This window comes from Chroicocephalus ridibundus, chromosome Z (assembly GCF_963924245.1).
Source record: "Chroicocephalus ridibundus chromosome Z, bChrRid1.1, whole genome shotgun sequence".
Classification (NCBI taxonomy): Eukaryota; Metazoa; Chordata; class Aves; order Charadriiformes; family Laridae; genus Chroicocephalus; species Chroicocephalus ridibundus.
Genome location: NC_086316.1, coordinates 69,484,184 through 69,510,367, shown reverse-complemented (window position 1 = coordinate 69,510,367; position 26,184 = coordinate 69,484,184). Strand labels below are relative to the sequence as shown.

Genomic DNA, 26,184 nt, shown 5'->3' with positions numbered 1-26,184 from the left:
AATTCAGGATGGTTAAGGACATGATATAAAACCTAACCTGCTGTATAAATTTATGATGGATAAAGTCACACTAAAGCTGCTGCCTATTTCCTTAGGTTCTTTGAAGGTGATAATCAAGTGTCAAGATATGTAAGGTTTTGCAACAGCCCATACAGCTTAATGCTGACTTTCAACTTGAAACGGTTTGCGTATTTTAAATAAATGCTATCTATTACTTCTCCTAATTCTCTGAAAGCAACTTTGGTAGGTCATCTCAAAGCAGCCTAATACAAACCATCAGGAGTCAGCACCTCACCGGACTCATAAGCAACTATTAGTGGCACTAGTTTTAATAACAATATAACTGGTTTTTATATAAAAGTTAATAAATTGATTACTTCAAGATCACAGAATCATAGAATCATAGAATGGTTTGGGCTGGAAGGGATCTTAAAGATCACCTTGTTCCAACCCCCCTGCCCTGGGCAGGGACACCTCCCACTAGACCAGGCTGCTCAAAGCCTGATCCAGCCTGGCCTCGAACACTTCCAGGGATGGGGCATCCACATCTTCTCTGGGCAAGCTCTTACAGTGTCTCACCACCCTGACAGCAAAGAATTTCTTCCTAACATATAATCAAAATCTCCCCTCTTGCACTTTAAAATTGTCACCCCTCATCCTATCACTACACTCACTTACAAAGAGTCTCTCCTGTAGCCCCCTTTAAGTACTGAAAGGCTGCTATAAGGTCTCCCCGGAGCCTTCTCTTCTCCAGGCTGAAGAACCCCAACTCTCTCAGCCTGTCCTCATAGGAGAAGTGCTCCAGCCCTCCCATCATCTTTGTGGCCCTCCTCTTGACCCATTCCAACAGATCCATGTCCTTCCTGTGCTGAGGGCTCCAGTGCTGGACACACTATTCCGGGTGGGGTTTCACCAGAGTGTAGTAGATGGGTAGAATCACCTCCCTCGACCTGCTGGCCACACTTCTTTTGATGCAGGCTAGGATCTGGTGGGCTTTCTGGGCTATGAGTGCACACTGCTGGCTCATGTTGAGCTTCTCATCCACCAGCACCCCCAAGTCCTTCTCCTCAGGGCTGCTCTCAAGCCATTCTCCGCCCAACCTGTATTTGTGCCTGGGACTGCCATGACCCAGATGCAGGACCTTGCACTTGACCTGGTTGAACTTCATGAGGTTCACACAGGCCCACCTCTCAAGCCTGTCATGGTCCCTCTGGATGGCATCCCTTCCGTCAACCATGCCACACAGCTTGGTGTCGTCGGCACCATGTGTCGTCGGCACCATGTTCCGTCAAGCATGCCACACAGCTTGGTGTCGTTGTGCAGCCATCCTGTCAGTTGCTCATCCATGGATAATGAATCCATGATGATGGAGATGGGCCCATTTCAGGCTGAAAGACCTGCCTCCATATGCCTGAAGCACCACAGTACAGACTGTATCAAGTGGCAGAATCCTACACTACTTTGGCCTCTTTGTTTTATATTATTTACCCAACCACATCTGGGTCAAGGTGAACGTATGCATTTGGGGACACAGCTTTTAGGATGTTCTGAAACAAATTCCTCAGCACAATTAATGGCATAAATATTAGGTATCATGAGTTCTCCCTAAACATCACTTCCATTATAATTTTTGTGCTTTCCATATTATTAGCTTTTTACTGTTGCAAAGAGCAGAGAAGGTATAGACCTTAAGATGAGAAAAGTATTAAATAATGTATGCTGTAATTGAAAAGTAAAAGCCAGACAGCTTCAAAAGTGTTCCAGGCAGTATAATGGTTTTATCTGTTCCTGAAAATGAGTCATTATATTTCAGCAAATATATGGTCACCAATCTTAGTCTGCATAAAAATCTGTTATGGTTTTATGTGATTCAGTAGTAGATCTGATAAAAAAAGTAAAAAATATTTCATATTGGGAAACACATTTCTTTTGAAATGAAAGAACACCACATCTTCCAACATCTTCTGGAGGAGGAGCGAGGAGGAAGTTAAGGAGTTTACAATATTGAAATATCCTGTCTCTGAATTAAAACTAGAATTTTAACAACTGTATATAAAACAATGCTAATGAAAAATAAAGGTGAAATAAAATGTTTTTATTTTGTCAAGCTAAAATATTCTAGCTTAATTGAAGAATATTCTTCTTGATTCTTCCTGTTGGTAAATTTGACATTACCATATTTTGTTCTTTACTGCAGCAGAGAAAGATGTCAAAATCATAAAATCCTTCACAAAACAGAATTGCTGAACAAGAAATTGTCATGCAGCTATAGCTGTTGTCTCTTAAAGTCACATCCTCAACATACAAAATTGTGGTCCTACATTCTTTGAGGTTTCTTTGCCATCGTCCTCTACATAAAAAAAAAACAACAATGGTTTGGAGAAGTGACAGTGAATAACCTCATTCAGAGCGTACAGAACTAATACATAACCAGAAATCTGCATTGGGGAATCGATCAATATTAAAGAGTCATTAATAAACTGTTCCTGTATTGCCTTTCCTCATGGTTAGATTACACTCTAGATCTACATGAATATACACACACAACACACATGTGTCTCCTACCTGTAGATAAATAAAGGTAAATTCCACTAATTTACTCTTCCAAGCTAACAAAATAACGTTTGAGCTCAAAAATGACAAAAATGAGTTTCAGCTAAGAAGATAACATTGCCTCCTTTAAGGGGAAAAGAAAAACGAAGAAAAGACGGCAATAACTGCGGGGTAAAGAAACAGAACAGTCAAAGTTTCTGGATGGTGGTTCTGTGTCCTCTTATTTTTATAACAAAACACATATTTCCCAATAATAGTAGTTGAAGCAAATTTCCTGATTCTCGTTTTTCTAGTTACAGGCTGAAGAAAGCAAATGGACCCTTTCCTGACTTTTCAGAGTTACAAATATACTTTATATGTCTTTTGCACCAGCAATCAAGTAATATCAAACTCAATGTAATTGACAATGCTTCTGAAAATACAATGATTAAATTTATCTGCACATCAATTTGCTTAGATATGAAGCTCTATTAGGAAGCAAACATTCCATTACAACATATATGAAAAAGCCAGGCCACTTTAGAGAGTTCACTAATAATAGAAATAGAAATATTACAGTGCATTGGCATTGACCATTTTCTCAGCAATAATAGAGAGAAATAGAATTATTACAGTGCATTGGCATCAACCATTTTCTCAGCAATGAGCAGCTGTCTTGTAGCACTGTTAATATTATCTTTTCAGGAACTGCCAGCACTGACACTTTAAAAGCAACTGCTTCCACCTCTTCTGTCACCGGTGGTTATAAACACCTTACAGTAATGTGACAACTGGCAAGGCTCAGGAAGGCAAATGGAGCAAAGTTAATTTTCAATGGAAAGAAGACGGAAACACAAGTGCAGAAATATTAAACATACCAGTTTCGATTTGATACTGAAATTTTCGAGTAAGATGCAGATATAACATCTGCTTATCTTTAGGAATGAGCAGGAAAGGTTCTCCTCATCCCAAAAGCCTCTACAACTTCAAACGAAACACAGATGTTTCTATGTGCACTGTAATAGGTACAAGACTTTTTTGCAATATCATAAAAAAAGAAATAGGGAGGCATTCCTCAGTGCGCAGCCTGGAGGCCACATCACTTATATGAGATAAGGAATAGATGAACTATTTCCTAAGTAGTTGCCTAGCGAACAAAATGGAACTGCTTCAACAGATCAAAAAGGGACTAGATAGTCTGATAGTTCAGACCACTCACTAGGGAGTACAGGAGCATAGCCAGGCAGGGACTTTATCTGATTCTCCTGAGCTTTAGATGACTTATCTCATTTACAGAACATTATTCTTTTTGGCATCTCTCTCTCCTGCTTGCATCTCTCCCTGCTTTGATGAAAAATATTCAGATATGAGGTTTTTCTTCACTAAAGAGCTGTCACTGGTAGCATCACACTTTCCTTTTTTAAAATTATTATTATTATTTTTGGCAACCATGAATTGGAATCCTCTGTTGAAAGCAGAAAATGCCAGCTCTAATTATTTCAGAGCCTTAACTTATCACTGCCAAAATGAAGGCAAGATTGGCATGTCACTTGGGTGTGTTACAACACAAGGTCAAACATTGCTACTGCTGTTACTGGAATTGTCTGCAGTACATAAAAATAGCATAACAAGAAAAGAAAATCCCTACTAATGGGTAAGGAATATTTAATAGTCTGTCAGTGGAATTTTCCTTTCGTTGATTACAGTAACCTCCCTACCGTCTTCTCCCAAAGAAAATAAAAAGGTGGACAAAATAACATCCAGGCCTAAACAAGTTATATACATGGAACACAAAATTCACAGCAGACCAAAAATATTATTAACTTTAAATATGTTTTTCGAAGAAGCTGAGGCTCGATGGCCTTATAGCTACCAAGCACAGTTGCATTTTTCATTATTTTTATATTACTCATGGAACTGAAAAGAAAAATTCATATTGTGAAACATCTTCAAGGAAATCCTGGAATTCCCCCACTCTAGAGACAGGTGTTACAGCAGACAGACCCAATGGGAGCTTCTCAGTGTCCCCTCCCTCCCTATAAACTTGCTCATGGGATTCCCTCATACTTGAATCTAGAGAATCACTGAATTTAAGAAATTATGAAGAATAAAAGAACTCAGACCCAACAAAATTTTGCTTCTGTTGGAAAACTCTGAAAAAGCTCTTTTTCTGGTGGGTGATATGTCTCCTCAGAAATGCAGGTTGCTAAAAGCACATGAAGCCTGTCTTCTCTTTAGAATTTGCTATACTCAAATTCAAGCCTTCAAACTGTCTTCAGAGTATTACATATTTTAGTCCTGAAATCTAAAAGCCTGCCAAATGCTCCAAAATGGAGACTGTAGGAAACAATGATGCAGAACTGAATATTTCACAACTTCAAAAAAACCCTTGCATTTCTTTAAAAGGTCTTTGACCAATAATAAGAAACCATACCAAAATAAAACAATTCATGTTACATACTACTTCTGGAGGAAAAAAAAAAATCAGTTCTAAGTAGTTTGACAAATAAGACTTAAAAACCAATATTTAATTGTCCAGCATTAGACAGTGCTCACAGAAAAGTTAATTGAAAGGAGTAGGTGATCTGTGAGGCACACAGCAGTTCCCTACAAGCTACACTTAAATGCAACAGCATATAAATCTATTTGCCTAAGAACTGCAGCTACCTCAAGGCCATAGTAGATGTGGGGAACATTTAACACTGGGATTTGCATGGTCACAAGGGAGCAAGACCAGCAGAGCATCAAAAAGGCCTATTCAAGTTCTTAAAGACCTGCTCCTTGTTAGGTATAGAGAATGCTGTAACCCCATTTATCTTCCAGGAATAAACAGGATAAAGGGATATAGACGTGTGAATACTGATGGATCAACGATCTGTGCTAGCTAATCTGCCCTACAAAGAAAAAGAATGTTTTAGTGATCCTTTTTGGCCTCTGCTGAGTCTCACAACCACTTATCGGTGGCATACCTAAAAGGCATAGAACAAAGTGAATTTGTAACACCTTGCTGAAGAATGGTGCTATAGGACCAGGGAAGTCACTGACAACAATTAAACATAAGCATTGGTATATATTAAATATCATTCTGGATTGCTATCAACTGTGTCAAGGTTATAAGCCTATCTGCATTACCCAGAGAATGCCAAACCCCAACTGGTTCCCAATTTAAAAAGTGCTGACTGTCTAGGAATTGGCTGAGACGGGACAATACAACCTTGTACCTTATGATGCATTTTATATACCAAGGACACCATAGCAAACAAGCATTTGTGAAGTCGGGAGAATCTTCAGCTGTCTACTGATTTAGAAATCTCACATTTGGAAGTCCACTTTGAGATAACTCATACTTCACTCCTTCAAGGAAACAAGGAAAGATGTGACAAATCAGGAGCCCTGAACAGATGTAATTTTTTGAGAAAAAAAACCTTTAAAGTTGTTGATGGTGTATGGTACAGGCAAAATCACCCAAGGTCACAGGAGAGGTGCATAACTACAGTGCAATAGAAACTGATTTGAAACTTTTCAGTGGAAGAAACTGTAAACAGTGAAAGATATATTAATTTACAGCAGATAGAATAGCAGCCTTTACTGATGCTGGTACACTTAGCATGACTAAAGGTAGAGTATATTATGTTTACATGCCAGGAAAGACCACACTATGAATTACAAAGCTGTTATTTAGGGTAGAAATACATTTTGCAGAACAGTATAAAATACAAGATAAGTCAGGCCACGCATTGCTCTGAAGGTATGCAGATTTTTACCTTAGCCTTTTGAATACAATACCCCATTTTCCTGAGGCATTTTGGCTCACTGTTTGCTCTTACACTGATTAGTTTTCAGGGCAGCAGATCTATGTCAATGTTAGACCACCTTTTATGATTTTTCAATTACCAATAGTTTATCTCATCACAGTTTCAACCAAGGGGTAGATTAAGTCACCAAACTCCTACAGAGACTTGCTTTTTTATGCATTATCATAAAACTTCACACTGAGCACTTAAGGATAAAAGGCTTATTAAAATGTGCTTTATTCATTGGTAAAAATGTTTTTTCTAAACTAGAAATAGTAAGTAGAAGATTGAAAGTCTAGTAATGGGCCAAATCATCTGATGATTTTGATACATCTCTATCCATTTAAGAGTTATTATAATTGATTTTGTTCCACCTACATAGTAGCATTCATCAACCAACACTAGTGAGTTGACGAACTCTTTTCCCCATATCCAAGAAATCTATAATAACGCTTTCAAAGTGCATAACACAGAATACATAGCTCTGTTTTTTAAGTACAAATACGTCATCTGCCATGGAAAACATTGTGAAGAGGTAGAATCCTACTTAATCATTCTTTGCCTGCTACTTTAGAAATATTCTGAGAACATCATCTAAGGTAACTGAATGCTACCAGTATTCCTGCAAAGCTCTGGCACAGTCTGAGATCTGAAACAGACTACGCCAGTTACATGCGTTACACTTAAACACAAGAGCAACTTAAAAAGAAAAGTTCAAAAAGGTTAGATTTGTTCTTCTATTCCACATTTAAAAGAACTTTTCAGCAGACATATCTATTTTTCTTCTTGCAAACGCATGAAATGGGTCAGCAAGGTAAGTCTTGAGGAGACTCCAGGGTTTCCATCAGTAACATGGAAAATTCTCTAATTTTCATTGGTGAAGTCTCACTAAATTCAGTTGAGATGAACCGACTAGATCACTGAATTTAAAATATTCCAAGATGAGCTTCACCTTCTCATTCTCACCAGGTCGTACACCTTATTTCTTCTGTACACAAGTAAATTCTCCACACTAGCGCTGGGCAGAAGCTTGACAGTAGCTCTAATAGCCAAGTCTAAGAAGGCCGCTAGGTAGCATATTTTGAAGTGTTCGTTCTCCAGTGCTTAATGGGTGTCTGGGCTTTCTGCCCAATTTTTGGAGAGAGATGGACATTTCAGATGGTGCTGCTAAGAGTCATAACAGCTAGTCGATGGGAAACGTCAGGGCTGAGGCATTGCCCTTTCTGTGTGTGTCACGAAACAGTCATTCCACAAAACCCACACATACCCACACTGCCTCTCCGTCGGTATGAATGCTCCCACCATGAGGACAGAGCCACGCACTCCATTAGGAATCGCATCAAGTCAGGTAGGGCAGCATGCCAGTGCAAACCTTGTCCCACGCCAACCCTGCCTGAAGTCCTTCAGACCAAGGAGCAAAGGGATTCCTGGTCTCCTGCTTCCTTTCTTCAAGACACTTGTGGATGATATGGTGGACTTTCTTGTGTTCGTTTCCTTTTATAAAATAACGCACTGCTACTACAGGTAATTTTTTTAATGGAGAATAAACTTAATGATTGAAGCAACTCTACATTCTGTAGCTTTCATCTGGCATGGCTTGCAAAAATACTCTGTTTAACTCAGCAAATATGACAAGTTTAGAAAACTGGTTTTCTCTCTTTTGTTTCCAAATGTAAAAAAAAGAAACTGAAGCATATGTCTTCTTGGTATGCTTATTTGCACTAGTCTAAGTAAAAACTGTCACTAAAACCTCTCGTGTTTTGCATCTTCAGCTATGGAAACAGACTTGAGGGACTTGGAGCTACAAATTCAGTAACAGGCTCTGACCCTCCATGGCCACTGTCTGTGAGCACAGAGCACAGGCTTTCTGTCTTCCCAAGACACCTACACAACACAAAGGAGGAGGTAGGGGACTGAAAACATATTAGAGGAAAAATATCTGGGGCCATATTTCTCGGCGTGAAAAAACAGATGGAGGTCACTCGAGTTCATTTGCAGCTCAATTTAAAAATAAACTACAATTTGATAAACTTTATCTTTGTAAAGCATCAGAAATGTGAAAATGCTAAAAAATATTTAGCAGATTTATATCTCTGTATTCCTAAATCATATTTTCAAGTATAAATCATCCAGTGAAAAGAACAATGTCAGGCCCCAATATGGTATCTACCCGGATACTGGAGTACTGCACATGCAAAATGCTATAAACATGCGGAGAGTGGAAATGGTGCAAATACCGCACTTGCGACACTTCATTCCCAAGTATAGTGATTACAACAGTTCAGCTCAGCTGCTGCCAACCCATGGGATCTGCGTGTGTCTGACCTTACTGAAGGTAGGTAGGTAGGAATAGGTAGGCAGGTAGGTAGGTAGCTGGAAACCTGCTTCTACACCTCTCCCAAACTTCCCTAAGCAGCCCAGATGACCAGAGATTCATGGACATCCAAGAATTAGAACACGGCAATTGGACTGGCTTGATGAAGAGCGAGAATATTCCTTTGTATTTTACTAATTAATTCAGTTATTACATGGTAATAATATTACCGCAAAGCTGGAGACGCCAGTCAAAACTGGAGACCCAAAACATAAACACAGGTTAAAAGATGATGGCTGTTACAGAAAATGGAGAAAAAACTAAGGTAAGGCTAGTTGAAGGCAAGTAAGTCTTCAAGAGTCTTCATAGAAAATATCAGACGTTGTGATTTCCAGTCTAAGTTCCCTCAGTGTTCTAAACTGCCTAAACTGACCAGACATAGTTATAATTTCCATGAAGATCAGCCATTCTTGCCATAATAACAAGTATGAAAATACAACAAAATATTCACACATAAAATTAATAAAGCACTATCTACCAGATTAAGAAGCAGTTACATTGAATATACTTTGTCTCTCAGGATTTCAGAGAGACAGTGTCTTGTGAGGTGCCACCAGTCTTGTTTTTTTTTCATGGGACTGATTCTGCTGAGTATTTGTAATGACAGGAACGCAGTCAGGGGAGAAAGAAACAAATGGAGTTCTCAGCTTAGTGACGTAGACTGGACATCAGGGTAATGGACATGATTCACACAGGTCTGTGTTACCACCAGCCACATGACTTGTATAATTTTGACATAACTTAAACTAAAAGAATGTTGTAGTCAAAGAAAATATCACAGATGAGCTTTTTGATACTGGTTTTCTAGACAGCAGTAGCTAACAAGAAACACCAGTTACAGAGAAAAAAAGTAATTTATGGGCACGAGTTTGCTTGCCCCTTCTCTTGTCAGATTTTCTTTTTTCCCCCTCCTTTCCTTTTCCCAAGGTTTAGCATGCATAATGATTAATTTAGTATTATAATTTTTGAGTATATTTAGCACTGGAACATAGAGATAGAGGTGCACTGCTGCTCCAAAAAGCTTACTGTCAAAAGATCAAAAAAGGAGACCTAAAGAAAAATGAGACTCCTCAAACGTATAATAATCCTGAAATTCAAGCTTTAAATATCTCAAACTATACCTATTTCATGACTTAGCAAAAAGTTACCATTTTTTATTGGTGGGGAATTGTTTTGTACTGCCCAGATGATAAACCAGTACTGGGCTAAATTTTCTAATTCTGAATGAGATAATCACTAAAGAGCATCATGATATTCTTCAAATCAGAGAAAAACCTCTAGAAAAAGTGGAAGGAAATACATAGGACCACAACCATGACTCAGTGGGACTGTAAGTTTCAAAACTGTTTAAATGAGGGGAGGAACAAAATTCTGTACTCGAACAACTAAGAACTAAAAATCTTAATTTTATATGCTTCCTTTTGCATTTTATAGAACCAATCATAGAATCATAGAATGTGTTTGGTTGGAAGGGACCTTTAAAGGCCATCTAGTCCAACCCCCCTGCAGTAAGCAGGGACATCTTCAACTAGATCAGGTTGCTCAGAGCTTCATCAAGCCTGGCCTTGAATGTCTCCAGGGATGGGGCCCCCACCACCTCTCTGGGCAACCTGGGCCAGTGTCTCACTGCCCTCATTGTAAAGAACTGCTCCCTAATGTCTAACCTAAACCTGCCCTGCTCTAGTTTAAAACCATTGTCCCTCGTCCTATCGCTACATGCCCTTGCAAACAGCCCCTCCCCAGCTTTCTTGTAGCCCCTCTTCAGGTACTGGAAGGCTGCTGTAAGGTGTCCCCCGAGCCTTCTCTTCTCCAGGCTGAACAACCCCAACTCTCTCAGTCTGTCCTCATAGCAGACGTGCTCCAGCCCTCAGTGCTGAATTCATAAACCAAATATTTAACTGACTATCTTTCTTTCATTGCCTGTTTAAAAATAAGAGAAACTTACTCACTAAGATGAAGCATCTTAGCTGAGGTCAAATAAAAAGATGTTCAGATTTCTCTGTGAAAAATAAAGCCCAAAATTTATACTACTGTACTGTCACAATGGTTTTCAATTCTTAGCTCTAACTAGGTTGTTCAACACAGCCACGTGCAGTTTTAAAATTACGATGTAGCTGAAGAGTTCATGTCTTCATCTGGTATTCAGATCGTGTTCGTGTTCACTTTACACAAAGGATCCATACACATCTAAACAGGGGGAGAGAGAGTTTCCCAAAGGCAAGATCCAAAGTTGTCAAAATTACTTTCTCACCCTGAAGAGCACTAGTAATTGGCTGAAGCAGACAGCATGGGAATTGCTGTGTCACAGGAAAGCATCCGGTTTAGCTGCTGTCAAATGCTACCAATTCTAAAAACCCTGCTGAGGTAAGAAAAAAATAAATGCTTGTACATCAAATATAAACTTAACTGTTCAACAAGAGTTGAAGTAGTGAGTCAATCCATTATGTTAACAAACAGAAAAATCATGGATGTAAAAATTTTGGTGTCGATTAATTTCACTTTCACTAGCTTCCATGGGAAAAAACAATGGAAATGTTAAATGAAAAGAAAAAAAGCATGTAAAATTCTACCAGCATTTGTTTTATAATTATTTTAAAAATAAGCTATCTCTTCATGGATTTACTTTGATAAAAAAAGTTACAGTGTTGATTAATTCTACTCATGCAAAGTATGTTGACACCTTCATTTCCAGTGCCTATGCTGATTAAGAGACACAATAAACAGACTGATTTTTTTAACTATTTTTAAAAGATCAATAAACATACATATTTGTGATATGCAAACATTAACAGAAAAAAATAAATAAAAATCTAAAGGGGCTAAGCTGTGTATTAAGTTACTAAAACTGTCACATAATAAAAAGGACAAAGAGAAAACCACATTTATTGTATAGGTTGGTTTTGCCATAGGCAAAATAAATAAGTGATGGGGATAGGAGTGTTTATACAATTGATGCTGAAGGAAAAGCAGTGTTTCACTTAGTTCATCGGAAAGTCTCTGCAAGAAAAATGTAAGTTACTTGTTTGGATTCCATATCTTAAAACTTCCTGTTGATCATAACAATGCATCAGTTCTAGAAGTTACCCTTGCCTGTTGAAATTACATTTCAGTTGCCTTTTTTTTTTTTTCCATTTCCTTGTTAAAACATATCTGATATTAAATTTCCCCAACTGGAAAACAATTCTCATGTGTGATGCCCAGTCATTTTTGAGACAGATGAAGACATAATTCATGTCTTTGGTTGAGGGAAGAATTGATCATCCTGAAGAGAACCACTACACCTTTTTCAATAATGTGCTTTGGAAATCCCGCAGGAAGTTACTCTTAAAAACACATTCATTTTAAATTACGCACAGCAATATTCTCTCTCCAGGTTCAGGTTTTGGCCATAAATCTTACATTCCACTTTCTTAAAAGTATGAACAGAGGCATCAACTCAGCAGCAAAACATATATTTTAGTGGAGATTAAAAATTGTTTGTCATGAGCCTTTGACTATTTTTGGTCACTTAAGGTAAACTGAGCGTATGATGCATGGAGGAGAATAAAAATTGTAGATATGACCATTTTCTTTGGTTTAATTTCAGAGGTAGAGATGCTGTTAGGAGCCTTCACACTTGCAGATGTGTCTACATGCACATTTGTTTGAATTACCATTATTTTCTCACTTTTTTTTTTTTGACACTCACATCTTTCCTCTTTTCTACAGGCAGACCAACTGTATAAGGCCCATAGCTCTGGCAAAGATTACAGCAGTTATATCATAATTCAGCTGCTTTCATCTTTTTACAGAGGTTTTCCTCCATACATACACATGCTATGCAGGGCTCTATTGTCACAGCTGCTCACCCAGGATGCAAAGCAGGACCTCCAATGTTGCATACCATTTTGTTGCACAAAACCAACGTTGAAATGACACCAAATACGCTGCAAAAATACACTGGAAAGAAAGCCAGTGCAACTACAAGGCATCCTACCAAGGTAAGCAGATGTATAGTTAAGCTTGATGATACTAGTTCTTAAAGCAGAGAGGCTGGAAAAAAAGAGCTGTTTGAAGATAACAATAAGTTACAAAAAGGAAAACACTATGAGGCTAGACACATGGAAAGGCTATGGCAAAGCATATGTCTGGGTTTAGAAAGATGAAAATGGTGAGAAAGAGCATATTCCTAGTGCAGTATGGTGAGGAGAGCCTAACAGTTCAATCACAGCCTTCATTTCTGCTTCGAAGCAAGAAGCACAGCTCTGACAACCTCTGAATTAGGTTATTTTCCTGTTCTTTTCAGGTCGTAACTATATTTAAATCATATATTACGCATGTGGGATAATGTCATGGTTATTTGGAATAAACTCCATGAGATTCAGGTTAGAAATAACTCCTTAAATATAACTTGCAGCTGGAAAAGCCGCTTCTACGCTGCCATCTCACTCCCTCAGCCCTCTCTAAATAGGTTTACATTATTGCATCTTACTCCCTAAGTGGTTAATTCAGACCGTTTTATACTTATAAAGCAGAACCTTGTACCTAATAAACTATTAAAACACTATTCTGTTGTCCTCAATGGGACCCATAACAACAGAAACCTACTTAAACAAGTAGCGTCTCAGGTGTTTTATTGTATTAGAAGGCAGTTGAATTTGATCAAAATCAGAACATGATCCTCAACCCATTGACATGCAGTGAATTCTGCACCATTTCAGTCCTGGACTTATTTGATAAAATGCCCCGGTGAGCTAAGGTATATGACAGACTGGGAGAATAAATAAAGGCAACGGTGCACAGAAGGTCTACCCAGCACAGCCCACCGTGACTTCTCCAGATACCTCCCTTTTCTACCTCTCAGATCTTCCTGAGATAACTGAGGTAATGCTCTCCTAACAAAATCCCACAAATTAACCAGCACACTCTTCTCTGCATAAGAGATCAAGAGAATACAGTGTTGGGCTCTTGTTTTTTTTAATTTAAAAAGCTGTTCACAGCAACCGACAACTTTCTCCTTAAAGTAGAACATAGAATGGTATCAACTTGAAATATAATGAATTATCTTTCCACCTTTCAATACATGGTTACTTAATTTAAAAATTAACTGCCCCTTGTAGTCAAATGTTAGGAAAACTTTAAAATTGTTCATACCCAGCTCCTACTCGTATATGTTTCTGGTTAATTTTTCCTGTATAACTTGCTTCTCAGCTTTCAATGAGTAACGATGCCTTGGTAAAGACACCTTGTTGCTTTCTTTAATAAATAAATGAATAAGTAATGCATTAAATATTATTACAGTGGATTATAGGTCTCCCATTTCAACTGATAACAGCATATTTTACCATGTAGACTAACAACCCAGCTTCAAATTTATCTGCTTACAAATTATTTTAAAAGTAGGTCCGTTTGGCATAAAATGGCCAGAATGTATTCCTAACGATCTCTAAAGATGATATGCCCTAGCAGCTACATAAAGAGAATACCAAGACAAATTAAAATCGGTATGTAGATCTAAGGTATTTATTCAACTGGCTTCTGTGCATGCAAAGATCTATTGGTATTATGCAAACAAACACAGAGGGGAAGGATCTTCCAAGGCATTAGTGACAAGCTGAGAATACCTTTGTTAAATTACTGACACTGAGTAATTTAGGAGTGTAAACAGTCATTCTGAAGTGGTCACTATTAATACAAAGATGAAAGTGCAGAGATACCTGAATGGATTGTCCTTAGCCTGAAAAGGACAAATGCTAAAATTGCCATTTTTGTTAAAACACATTGGGAAAAACTGAAAACTCCAATTCACAGGTTCCCTGTCTGTCTCTTCACTGCAAGGAACTAAGGGCAGCATGTAACATGTGCACTCACTGCAACGTTACAGTGTCTGAATGGTGAACCATGATCCAGACCAGGGGCTGCCCAAACAGCTCTTTGGCCGTCATCACCTTCTCCGACAGCTCTTCAGCTCCAGGGAGGGAGCAGGACGACATGGTGAGCGGCTGGCAGCTCTGTCTCACAAGAGAACTAAACCTCCCCCCTTGCCTGACATGGGGTGTATCCATCAGGCCATTACCCTGTGAAAGTAAAGCGGGCTTGTTGCTTGTGTTAAAAGATTAGGATGGAAGAACATGAGGCTTTTTTCCAAATCTGCAGCCAGAAGTAATGTGTCCAAGCTCTAGCAAGTGCTAAACATGGAAATTGTTTAGCAGAATGGCTAAGAATGGCTTAAAAACTAAGGAACAACAAATTAGACCTTAAAAAATTCTTCTAACAAACCTTTGTTACACTTCAGTGTCAAAGACAGGATGATGCAGTTCTGATCGTTTTCAAAACTGATTGACCAGCATCACCTAGAAATGTTACTGCAGGCACAAACCCACCTTCTCGGATCTACAGCCGAGACTCACAGCAACAGACCCATTACCATAGAAGCAGACAAAACTCATATAAAGAAGAAAACATTATCTTCCAGCATTCGAGTTCAGGGAAATTTATCTCAGGCTATGTTCCACATGGTTCATCTCCCAGGGAAAACATCATTGCCTCACAATTACTCCCTTGGCGTAGGCACACAAGAAAGGCAGCTCAGTTTGCACAGTCTTAAAAAGGGGGTAAAAAGATGAAGCGAGAAACTTTACACTCGTAACACTTCCTATTTATTCTGTAGGGGGATGGATTATTCTTTCTGTGAAAGTGATTATGCATAGACCATAAAGTAGGAAATCAAAAAACAGAATACTCTATGTCTTGCTTGCATTTTAGTAAACTGCCTGTTCTAAAAATGTGCTACTCTTTTTCAGCAGTTAGTATTTTATTATTAGGAGACCATGGATCACAATGCCTTCTAATTGTCTCTATTTGTTATGTGTATTTTCCTATTATTTTTTTTTTCAGAATTTAAAAAAGTGAAAAATAAGAACTTGAGAGTAAGCACTGCCATCTACACCAGTGATTTCATGCACGCATGCTTTAGCTGCAATGATACATACTTTTCTCAAATAAATAATTTTCATTGAGATAAATGAAAAAGCACTGGCCCAACTGAGCATAATTTACCCACCTAATGTTAAAATATGGATAGTTTCATGTAAACAAAAAGGTTTACATGAAATGAGACCCATTATCATTTCCCATTTGGAACACTGTCAATTTAGTAAAGATTGTGTTAGGTGCTCTGTTTAGTAAAACACAGACAATAAGCTTTTAAGTTCCACGACAGAGAAGAAAAAATATTATTTAACAGCATCGAGGCTTGCATATCTAATTATTATGAAACTGATCTTTGCTCTTATGAAAATGTTTCGATTCGCAAGTTCTTTCATATTATAGAATGCTTTATTTTGGAATTTAGATATTATTTATGTATCTTTTCTATCATTTCAGTTCTACACATACAAGCAAATTATATTTAGTAAACTCGAACTACACCATCAAGACATAGTATCAATAGCTTCAACAGCATCAAAGAAACTGCCTTCACACTCTAGTTTTAAGTGGAGCAAGAAAAGGGCTATTAGTCAGGGTTCTGGCTCTACAGGATCAGAGTTTGCAGATAAAATACCTTGCTCTCAACTGCTGTCATAGAGACAGACTGTCCATTAGCCAACACCACAACTGAATTAGGGAGGAATACCAGCACTGTGAATCCTACCCAGTAACGAACTGACAGCCCGCGCAGCTCCCAGGTAAAAAGGGAACGCGTTCCCTCTGGGGAACTGGGCTGAGCAACCCTCTGCCCCGATGAAGCTGGAGAGCTCATCTTCTGCCACAGCTATCTTCAGCAAGGAGCCCTCTGAGATTTTGTAATTCAAACTGCAAGCAAACATTTTCCCCCCTTAGATTACACAAGGCATGGAGCTGGTCAGCAGATGTCAAGCACACATGACAACAGCTTCATCTGGTAGGGGAGACCACCAAACAAGGAGGAAGCCCCAGCAAACCTCGCAGATGTCTGAGATACAGCCCAACACAAAATGGAAGTCAGCTGTGTAAGACATACATACGCAAGCGAGAATCTGCACACTAAACAACAACATGAATAACTGGTCTGCATATTTATTTTGTCCTGTTGGTGTCTACACTTCTTAGTAGTAAACACTTCTTCAAAAAAACAAAACAGAACAAAACCAAAAACCCCCAAACAAACAAAGAAAAACAAAAAGAAAAAACAGTTCCAAAGAGCTCAGGTTTTGATATTTCTCATTGATCCACACAACCTGTCTACAACCATAGATTTATTTTATGTGGGAGGACACAACTTCACTAATTTATACGTAAGGCATTTACCAAGTACAGCTTTCCTAAAGAAGGCAAAACTTGCTTTTCTGTATCTTCCTGTAGAAAGTGGCAGGAAATAGGCATTTTCTCCTGCTTCAGTCTTCTTAATGGTAGGAAGGCAGAAGACACAAATACAGAGGCTTTGCTGCAGAATTCACAGACTTTGTGCCAGTAAGAGAAGGTGGGGCTCTCCTATGTCTTCTTTCCCCTGGAGTTTTTTAACAAATTTCCTCCCCTCACTCCCTATGAGCTAGACAACTCATATTTGATTGATGCATCTGTAACACGCAATAAAAAAGTGTGTCATACTTTAAGATAATTTACTTTAAAAATGCCACTCAACTTGTACTGGTGTGCTTATTTGCAGTACTTCACTAATTGACACAACTTTATAGGGCCTAGAAAATATATTTTAAATTATCTCCTTGGAAGACAGGAATTAAAACTGAATAAAAAGAAAAGAAAAAAAATATTATGTCACCTCCCATTTCCATGGGACCATTAATTAAAAAAGTTAAACTCAATAATGCCATCATTGACAGGGAAACTCCACGTCTTGTAGACACAGTCCTGTTAAAATAAAATAAAATTAATAATCCAATCAATAATCAAACACGTGTTTTCATCCAAAACTACCAAGTACCCACCTAACTCATCATCTCTCACTTCCCACACAATTCCCTAGTCAGTGATCAAAAGGAGAGAGAAAAAACCTTGACTTCTCACCTGCCTGTAGGGGAAAGAACAAGCGGTTTGATTTTCTAGGTAGGAAGTCCCTACCTACACAAAAGACCTACCACAGAAATAGCAGGCTACTGAAGTAAGAGTTGTCCTTTGCTGTCCAGATAACACAAGTGTTCTTTCACAATATTTTTATTTGGGCAACAAAAACGACTCAACATCGCGTACATGTAATACGTGTTTTTGTACTGTTGTCCACAAGCAGAACAACAAGGAGAGGACACCTAGTGGTGATCTGTGATAATTAGGGTGGGTAGCGTGGAAGCAACCGATGAAATTGTTAATGCAGGACCTGATTTGGCAAAGCTCTTATACACTTACTTAATTTTTAAGCACTTTAGTAAGACTTAACATTCTGGCAAGCTTGTATTTATGAGCTTTTCTGGATCAGCATTACTGTGATCATTAGAAATAAAACAGTAAAAAGTAGAATAAGACATGTCTGTGTGATATGCTCAGAAATATATTTCATTAAACACCTGAGCTTTAGCCAACAGCTAGAATGGATATTAACACTTATGTGGGTTCATGAAACTTGAAAAGTTTTGGCAAATTGAAAAGCAGATTTCAGTACAAGTCAAACCAAAATAAGACATGGCTACAATTTACAATTATAGCATATTTTACTAGATGATTTTTTCCAAAACATAACCTTTAGGCACATCTTGCAATAAGCATACAGCCACTTTAAAATTTGTTCTAATTCTAAGTAATCGGACTTCTCAGAACAAGAAAGACCTAGGGTACAGTTTTGGAAGTACCATTTCTATTTACTCATACATCTACTAGGTTTTGTCCTGTGATTAGAATAGCTGTAAGCAAAGCCATTAAACTCTGGGTTTTAAGCATTTTTTGGAAAAGATAAAAATTAAATCTATATCATAGACAATTGTAAAGCAAAGTGGCTTATCATTTGACATGTAACAATGTATTTATTCCTAATTGTCCATATCTTTTATTTTTAATTGTTCAGTTACCTATGAGCATACTTAACTAAGAGTAACTTACTAGTTGCGTGCAAACCTATGTAAAACATTCAGGGGTCAGCAGCTTAAGCAGTGCCATAATATAAGCTAAAGTAAATAAGAATGAGGTCCATTATGTCCTGTTTGTTATTTTTAGGAACCTATGCTAAAAAAAAAAAAAAAAAAAGAAAATCCAAACTAAACTCACTGTCAGAAATCACTGCAAATTACTGCAAAAGTATAATTTCTGCAGTCATCAATTTAAATAATTTTTTTTTTTTGCATATTACAGCATATCATTTTGTTTAAATAAGTATATGATCTATTTGTCAACATCTGAGTTGTAAAGAACTGGAATATTGATATTGTAGCTAAAAAGCAGTTTTAGGACAGTGTGAATTTGCAAATTCAGTAAATTAATTCCTGCTAGCATATCTCCTGTCCCTTTGTTAAAGTGTTTCTTCCTATTTCCACTGAGTCATTCATTTGGATAAGCTAGTAACATCAGACTGATATGAATATATCAATCAGATTTAATATATATTGCACCACAGGCTATAACTCTGTTGCTTCATAACAGTTAAGGAGAAAGCTTCTGCAGTGCATACATTATTTACCTCAGTATTATTCAATGTGTCTGTTAGGTGCTTCATCTTGGTTTAATTTATTTAAATGATGTGGAAATAAATTAAGAAAAGGAACTGTGTTTCACCAGTAACATATAAAAATCTTTTAAATTTTTGCCTACTCATCTTAAAGTTCAGGATACTGCCCAACTGACGTCCAGGTATGTGATACTAAAAAAGGAAAAGCTCAAACAATTTCAGCCTGCTTTTTCAGTTGGAGGACATATAAATACCTCAATGGGATTAACAGATTTATTATGCAACCTGGTTTGTGCACCAATCAGTTTTCTATGAAGTATCCTCTTGGCAGGTTATGAAGAATGAGTTTGCTGGCTGTACTCTCAATATTTTTGACATAATGCTCATTATTCTGGATCCAAATACATAGTATGTCATATTTACCTGCACCACAGTTAAAACTGACATGCCAGCCCATATGCAAAAACTATTAAATCCTTTTAACCACACACACCGAGTCTCCAGTTCTGTGTCATAAAAATTAGGTTGCTCTCTGTTGTGCATGTGCAAACACACACAATACAGAAAAGACTAACATCAGCAGCAAAGGTGTCAATGACTGTCCCCATGGGATCATCCATCTACTGTTTCCTAATTCAGCAAAGTTCATCCCTACCCGTTTTTTTTGTTTTAAAACATTACAATGCTATGACACAAAAATTCTCCAGAGTGGTAATAGATCACCGTGCAGAACAGGCACACAAGCTACATCCAAAGTAATAATAATCCAACGTAATAATCAACTACCGTGATAACAAAAGCCAAATATGAAATCCATGAGCGCCTTCATTTCTGATATCTGTAAAATGCTAAACAAAAAAACAAAACAAAACAAAACATTTTTTTCTTGCACAGGTTTAATTTTGGGATTTACCATAAACTGATTCAGTCTACATATTTATCACTGTTCTCACATGTTCTAACACTCATCAGAAATCTTTTTTAAAAGCAGCCAAAGAGCTTCTTGCTGCTTTGTTGTAGGCTTAATGCCCCCCCAGTTCCCGCCCCCAAAAAATAAAATAATTCAGACCCTCTTTCACCTTCCTGAGAACATCCAGGGAGCACTAAAATGTGTTAACATACACAAAAAGATGGACTCCACTTTTTTTTCAATACTTGCCAAATACAGTATCATACAAGAAATATTTCACAAATTTTACTAGTCCAATCAAAGGTGAGGCTGCAATCAAGTGGCCATTAGCAAAAGATTAAATGGGCCAAACACCAGCTATTGCTGGTTTGGACCACATCCTCTGGTCACTTCTAGTCCCACTTAGTGGACAATTCAACTATTTTTCATTTAGAATACCTGGTTTATCTTTGAGAACAGACGGGGCGGGGAGGGAGCGGGGGAGGTATTCGTTTCTCTGCTTAGTACGGCTTTAAAGTGGTAAGCTATTAACTCAAGCTGCCAGAAAGTAATGCCACTGAACACGTTTCAGAAGGTTGTCTCTCTGTAAAGCACAGATGAGACAAAAGCACAGCTTTATGGTAGAACTGCAAAATATGCTTAATCATTTGCCTTAGTTAAATTGAGTCCAGAACTGCAGTGCTCTATTTCTGTGTCAAAAACATAGTTACACTGCGTTACAGGGAGGCAAAAAGAAGTAGAATTTACAAAATACAGTAATAAAAAATAATTACCTATTTCAGGAGCTTTTTAAGAAACAACTGTAAATTTATTAGAATTCTATACTTAGTATCATCCAGCATCATGACTTTTTAAATATAATCTGACTTTATTTGAGATGTCTTCACATTTAGGTTTCTGTTTAACTAGAAAGTGAATATAATACTGAGGTGAACAGCAGAAGAAGCACCAGAAATGGTACACCATCCTTCAATATTATTATAATTAAATAAATCTTTATCAAAGTAAGTAAATAAATGTATGCAAATCTATTTTAATAGTGCTTCTATGAAAATACTTTACAAAATAATTCTTATTACACTTGCTGCAAGAAAGGTTTAGAAAACAGCAGTTATTTTTTCCCATGTTTTTAGCACTTCCTTTTAAAATATATTATGATATTTATAACTACAGAAATGGGGACAGGCAAGAAATGAAATGACTGAATCATGGTGGTATATGCCAAAGCATTAAACACTTCTAGCCCAAAGCATGCCAAACTAGGGAATGCCATAATTTCCTGGAAGTGTCACCATGCCAAATTAGCAGGCAGCATAAGGTCACATCTGGAAATAGTGGACTTGACAGTTTAGAAGGCAATGACTCAAAATTTGAACTACACGTTTTTTATAAAGAAGGTCAGTATTTGATATATTCAGCCTACATACAGCCTTCAAATAATGAGCATTCTAGGAATTCTACTCAATTATAAATGGTTTCAATTTCTCCTGAAATAGAAAAATATGAACGGGTATTTTAAGTTCTCTGTGATTACAAGAATATTGACTTCATAAGTTTAAGTGCTAGTCACCAAACTCAAACGTAGATTCAGGTGGTTGCTAAAATTTCTAGTATTCTCAACAGGAGCCCACCCATGCTTATTGTGTTGATTGTCCCAAACATATTTTTGGTCTTTGTTGTTAGCAGAAAGAAGATGGTTACTCTGTACTTTTTTTTCCAAAAAGGCTTTTCTGCTAACATCTGTATGTAATTACACTAATTGGCAAGTGAAAACTCTTTATTCCATTCTGCTTCTTGTGTAGCTCTTCAGAGAAACCTGACTAGTTTTTTGTAGGAATAAGATCTTAGCAAATGATGTTATAACTGTATAAATCTTACCTCTTCCCACTGGTGTATGTATCTAATCAGTCTTGAAAGGCGTAATAAACGTAACAGGCTGAGGATTTTTGTAAATCTCACAATACGAAGTGCTCTTGCTGTCTTGTAAACCTCTGAATCCATTCCTTTTTCTACAATGAGAAAGATATAATCCACTGGTATTGATGAGATGAAGTCAACCACAAACCAGCTTTTTAAGTAATTCATCTTAATGATTTTAGGGTCCAGTATTATTTCAGAGCTGTCTTCATTTACAGTCCCAGTTCTAAAATTCATGATCAAGTCCAATAGAAAAACAGTGTCTGATGCCACATTGAAAATAATCCATGGTGTTGTTGTTTGTTCTGTGAAGAATGTGATTCCAACTGGTATAATGACAAGGTTTCCAACCATCATTATGAGCATGATTAAGTCCCAGTAAAACCTTAAAAAAAAAGGAAGAAACAGAATGGTTGATGTACTGTGGTAAAACACACTTAGAAAAAGGGTCTCAGTCATGCGCCAACTTCACCTCAAGTTGCTTAAACATTTTGTTAATGCTAAGAAAACTCTCATTCAATATATTCACAATCAGTAGAGATGGCAAAGTAATTAATACATTTCATTATGTGCCTTCCTTCTCAAGAATACCAATCTAGGATAAAGACAGTACTATGGCTTATCACTCCATGGTATACTTGAAAGGTGTGCATGTGTGGTACTCAGTGGACTTCTCCAGACTCCTGTCAAAACCAATTAGGGGGGTTATATAACTAAAACTGATGTCTGATGCCAATCAGAATTGCTTTAGCAATGCAATATTTTTTTAAGGCTTCTATCCAAATGGAAACCCAAATATCTAACAGATATTAAATCTAAGTACCTCTTTGCAAATGTACTCATACCATTACAGTGATGGAATAAAATTACAGGAAGAGAAAAAAAGCACTGAAGCAGAAAATAGAAACAAAAATTAAATAACATCAAAACCTTCATCCACTTTTACAACCTGAACTGAACTTTCATGCATTTTTACAACCTCATAGTCTATCTTCTTTCAGAGCTAACTAAGAAGTCTGGACAGTAATAGCTGCAACTTGCATAGTATAAAATGGATACTGCATTTCACCATTTTGCTCCAGAAGTATCTAAAGGCTCCCTCTGATCCTGTTAGAATGCTGCTAAGGGTGCTTGATACAGATGGTACACTGAGCCACACTCATAACTTTGTATCTATCTTAGAATGGTGAGTAAACCCACCTGTTGCATAGAATATACATCTATCCTGATGGAAGACTTCCAGGGGATGGTAGTATATACTCAACAGATTTTAAGAAAATTATGGTAACTCCTAAATGTTAAATCGTCAAAGAAAGTTATTCAATAAAAGAACTGAAAGTGGCCTTGAGAAAGCCTGAACCCAATGCATGACCTCTTGTTCTGCTTGAGAACATGATCGGGGAGGCACAGACAGCAGTCGACAACAGTTCCCCATGAACTCATTAGACTTTCTAAGAGACTAGAGGCAGAAATGTCTTCACAACTATCTCCCTGCTCCAGCCCTCCATGGCAGTAGGGCCCCGCGCGGTGCACGTGTGATAGACATGCCACCAGCACACCACTCCCGCACTGACTTGCAGGCCACTTCATCACACTAGCACCAGCCTCCCGTCGTGCAAGAAACACCTTCATCTTGGCAGAAGTTCATGCAATCAACAATAATAATAGTTTAACTGGCCACAGAACATTTCAGAATCATGAGTTTAGTTTTTGCTGGACTTTCACAGAGCATATGGATTACATTAGATTTCAGAGATTGCTTCTTGTATTTGCCAAATGATCCAGGCTTACAAATTCCCTTTGTTTCACATTTGTCCGTAAAAATACTTATATTTACAAATTGCTGATCTGAGAATATAAATAATTAACTGTAACTGTAAAACATACTAAAGGAAGAGTAGCAGAGGATTGAGAGTGGCATGAAACTTCCCAGTTTAAAAATTCTTTATTCCAAGATAAACTTAGACAACTTAAACTAAACTTAAACTAAACTTAGACTTAAACTTAGCTTGACTATCATTTGAGAGAATAGCTGGAAAAGTCCATTTAACTGGTACTTAGAAATTGCATGAAATAGACTTTACAAGTAATTCCCTGTGTACCACAATGTGATTTATGTCTTACACATTTTCAATCTTACCATAAATGTGACTACTAAGTGCTATAAATATTCAGTTTTATCCAGCCTGTATGTATTTTTGCTTAGCATGTGATGGTATTCACCATATCCATACCATATCTGTCAAAAACTTCCCAATTTCTCTTATCTTTTTAAACTCGTGTAATAGACTTCTTGCTGTGCTAGATTCCTTTTCAATAATCTAGAAGGGGCTACTACATTCATGTATCACTTCTGCTATTATCTACAGGTACCATTACCACAAACACTTTTACAATGCTATCGACCAAAATATTTCACCAAACTGTTGTGGGAGAATAAACGTCTCCAAGGAATCCTGAAAATGAGTGGAAAACAACTAGGAAATAATCACAAGAGGCATGCTTGTATCTGTGGCTCACGCCTAAGCAAAGCATTGCTCGATTTCAGATTGACCTTTACGTTTCACCAGCACAGGGAGCAGTTACGCAACAAAGGCTAACCCAAGCTGCACAACAGCCAGCCAACATAAAATATAATACAGAACCAGGTGTGTTTATCCTACAGTAATCCATGGCTTAGAGGATCATTATGTACTGTGATTATGCAAAACACACTGGAGTTCCTGATGTTGCATGTCATCAAAAGTGGAAGCGTCAGGGTTTCGGTAATAAAACAAGATTGAATGCTAAGGACTATGAGATTGTACCAGTTTTGTATTTTGATTTTAGCCCACTATATAGTATAAACTGATTGGTTAGTAAGATAAACTCTTATTATATTATGATATATTTTTCATTTAGAAGTCATTCTCTTTTAGGAAAATGTTTCCAAATGCCATTCTGTTGGCCATGTTACACGATATTTTTCTTCCAGGTGAGAAAAAACTAGATGCAACTCCCTGTATTGCCCTTCTGTGACCTGTGCAGAGAAAGTAATACAATGCGTTCCTTGCCTACCGGTTCAGAACATTCTACTATTCATGTAGCTAAGGGCAAGCTGAAAAGCTTTACGAGATAGTGCAAGGAGCTGAGACACTGAGGCAGTCCTTTGCTTCAAACTATTTATAGCATTATTTATTTATTTTTGGTGTGGTGGTTATACCACAGTGAGGATGGTTATAAATTCAAAACTTACAATCTCAGAGTTCCAGATTTGCATAAGGTATTCTAAAATGTTGACAAAAAGCAAGGAAGAGAGAGGCCTATGACACAAAATTTTTGAGAACGAGGAAAAGAAAAGAAGAGCCTGGGGGTAGCGAGATCTTTCAGAGCAATCAGAAGAAAGAAATTACCTTAGCCCCATAGCAAACAGCTATACCGCTTACTGCCCCTCCAAAACTAACTCCGTACAGCTACTGCTAGTAGCCATCAGCGGAAGGTACAGAGGCCAGCACCACACCACACTGAACTACTCCTGAAACTTTCAAAATGCTTCTGAATGACTCGGAGGTTTAATATCTGTAGTTGAAAAAAGTCAAGTATTAAAAAAGTATAAAAAAAACCAAACAGGTTGAAGTTACATATTTTCTAAATTTTAAAGAATTCTTTTATACAGAAATAAAAAAAAAAATCATCACACTAATTATTACTTTGGTATTCTCAAATAAAACTAGTTGGATTCATAGCCATCTTTCAGTGATCTTTTCACTCATAACTTATCTACTGTACTTTCAAAACTTATGGTAATAACACGGTGTTTTTTACAGCTCTGGAACATGGTGCTGAAGCTTTGGTGGTTTATTTATTGCCACAGGCTATCTTGGATAGGATGAACAGTTCAAAATGAGTGCCTACCTAAGCAGCCATAAAGAACTACTTAGTATTAATTAATCAATGCTTGTACTAAGCTTAATAACGTAAGGCACTATAAATTCTAAGAGGCATTTCATTTTCCACTTTATATATCCAATCCAAAGAAAACTAAGTCTTAAAGAAGGAAATTTCGGCTCTAAATTGTTAATTTGCTGCATAATTTGCTGTATAGACA

At 37.4% G+C, this 26,184-nt stretch overlaps 1 protein-coding gene across 1 annotated transcript in view; it reads right to left on the bottom strand.

The window, feature by feature from the left end:
- The window catches only part of HCN1 (hyperpolarization activated cyclic nucleotide gated potassium channel 1), a 204,429-nt gene that overhangs the window by 158,405 nt on the left and 19,840 nt on the right, over positions 1-26,184 (bottom strand). Inside the window, exon 2 of the mRNA XM_063320479.1 lies at positions 22,059-22,482. Coding sequence (XP_063176549.1) covers positions 22,059-22,482 — 424 coding nt within the window. The remainder of the gene's footprint in view (positions 1-22,058; positions 22,483-26,184) is intronic.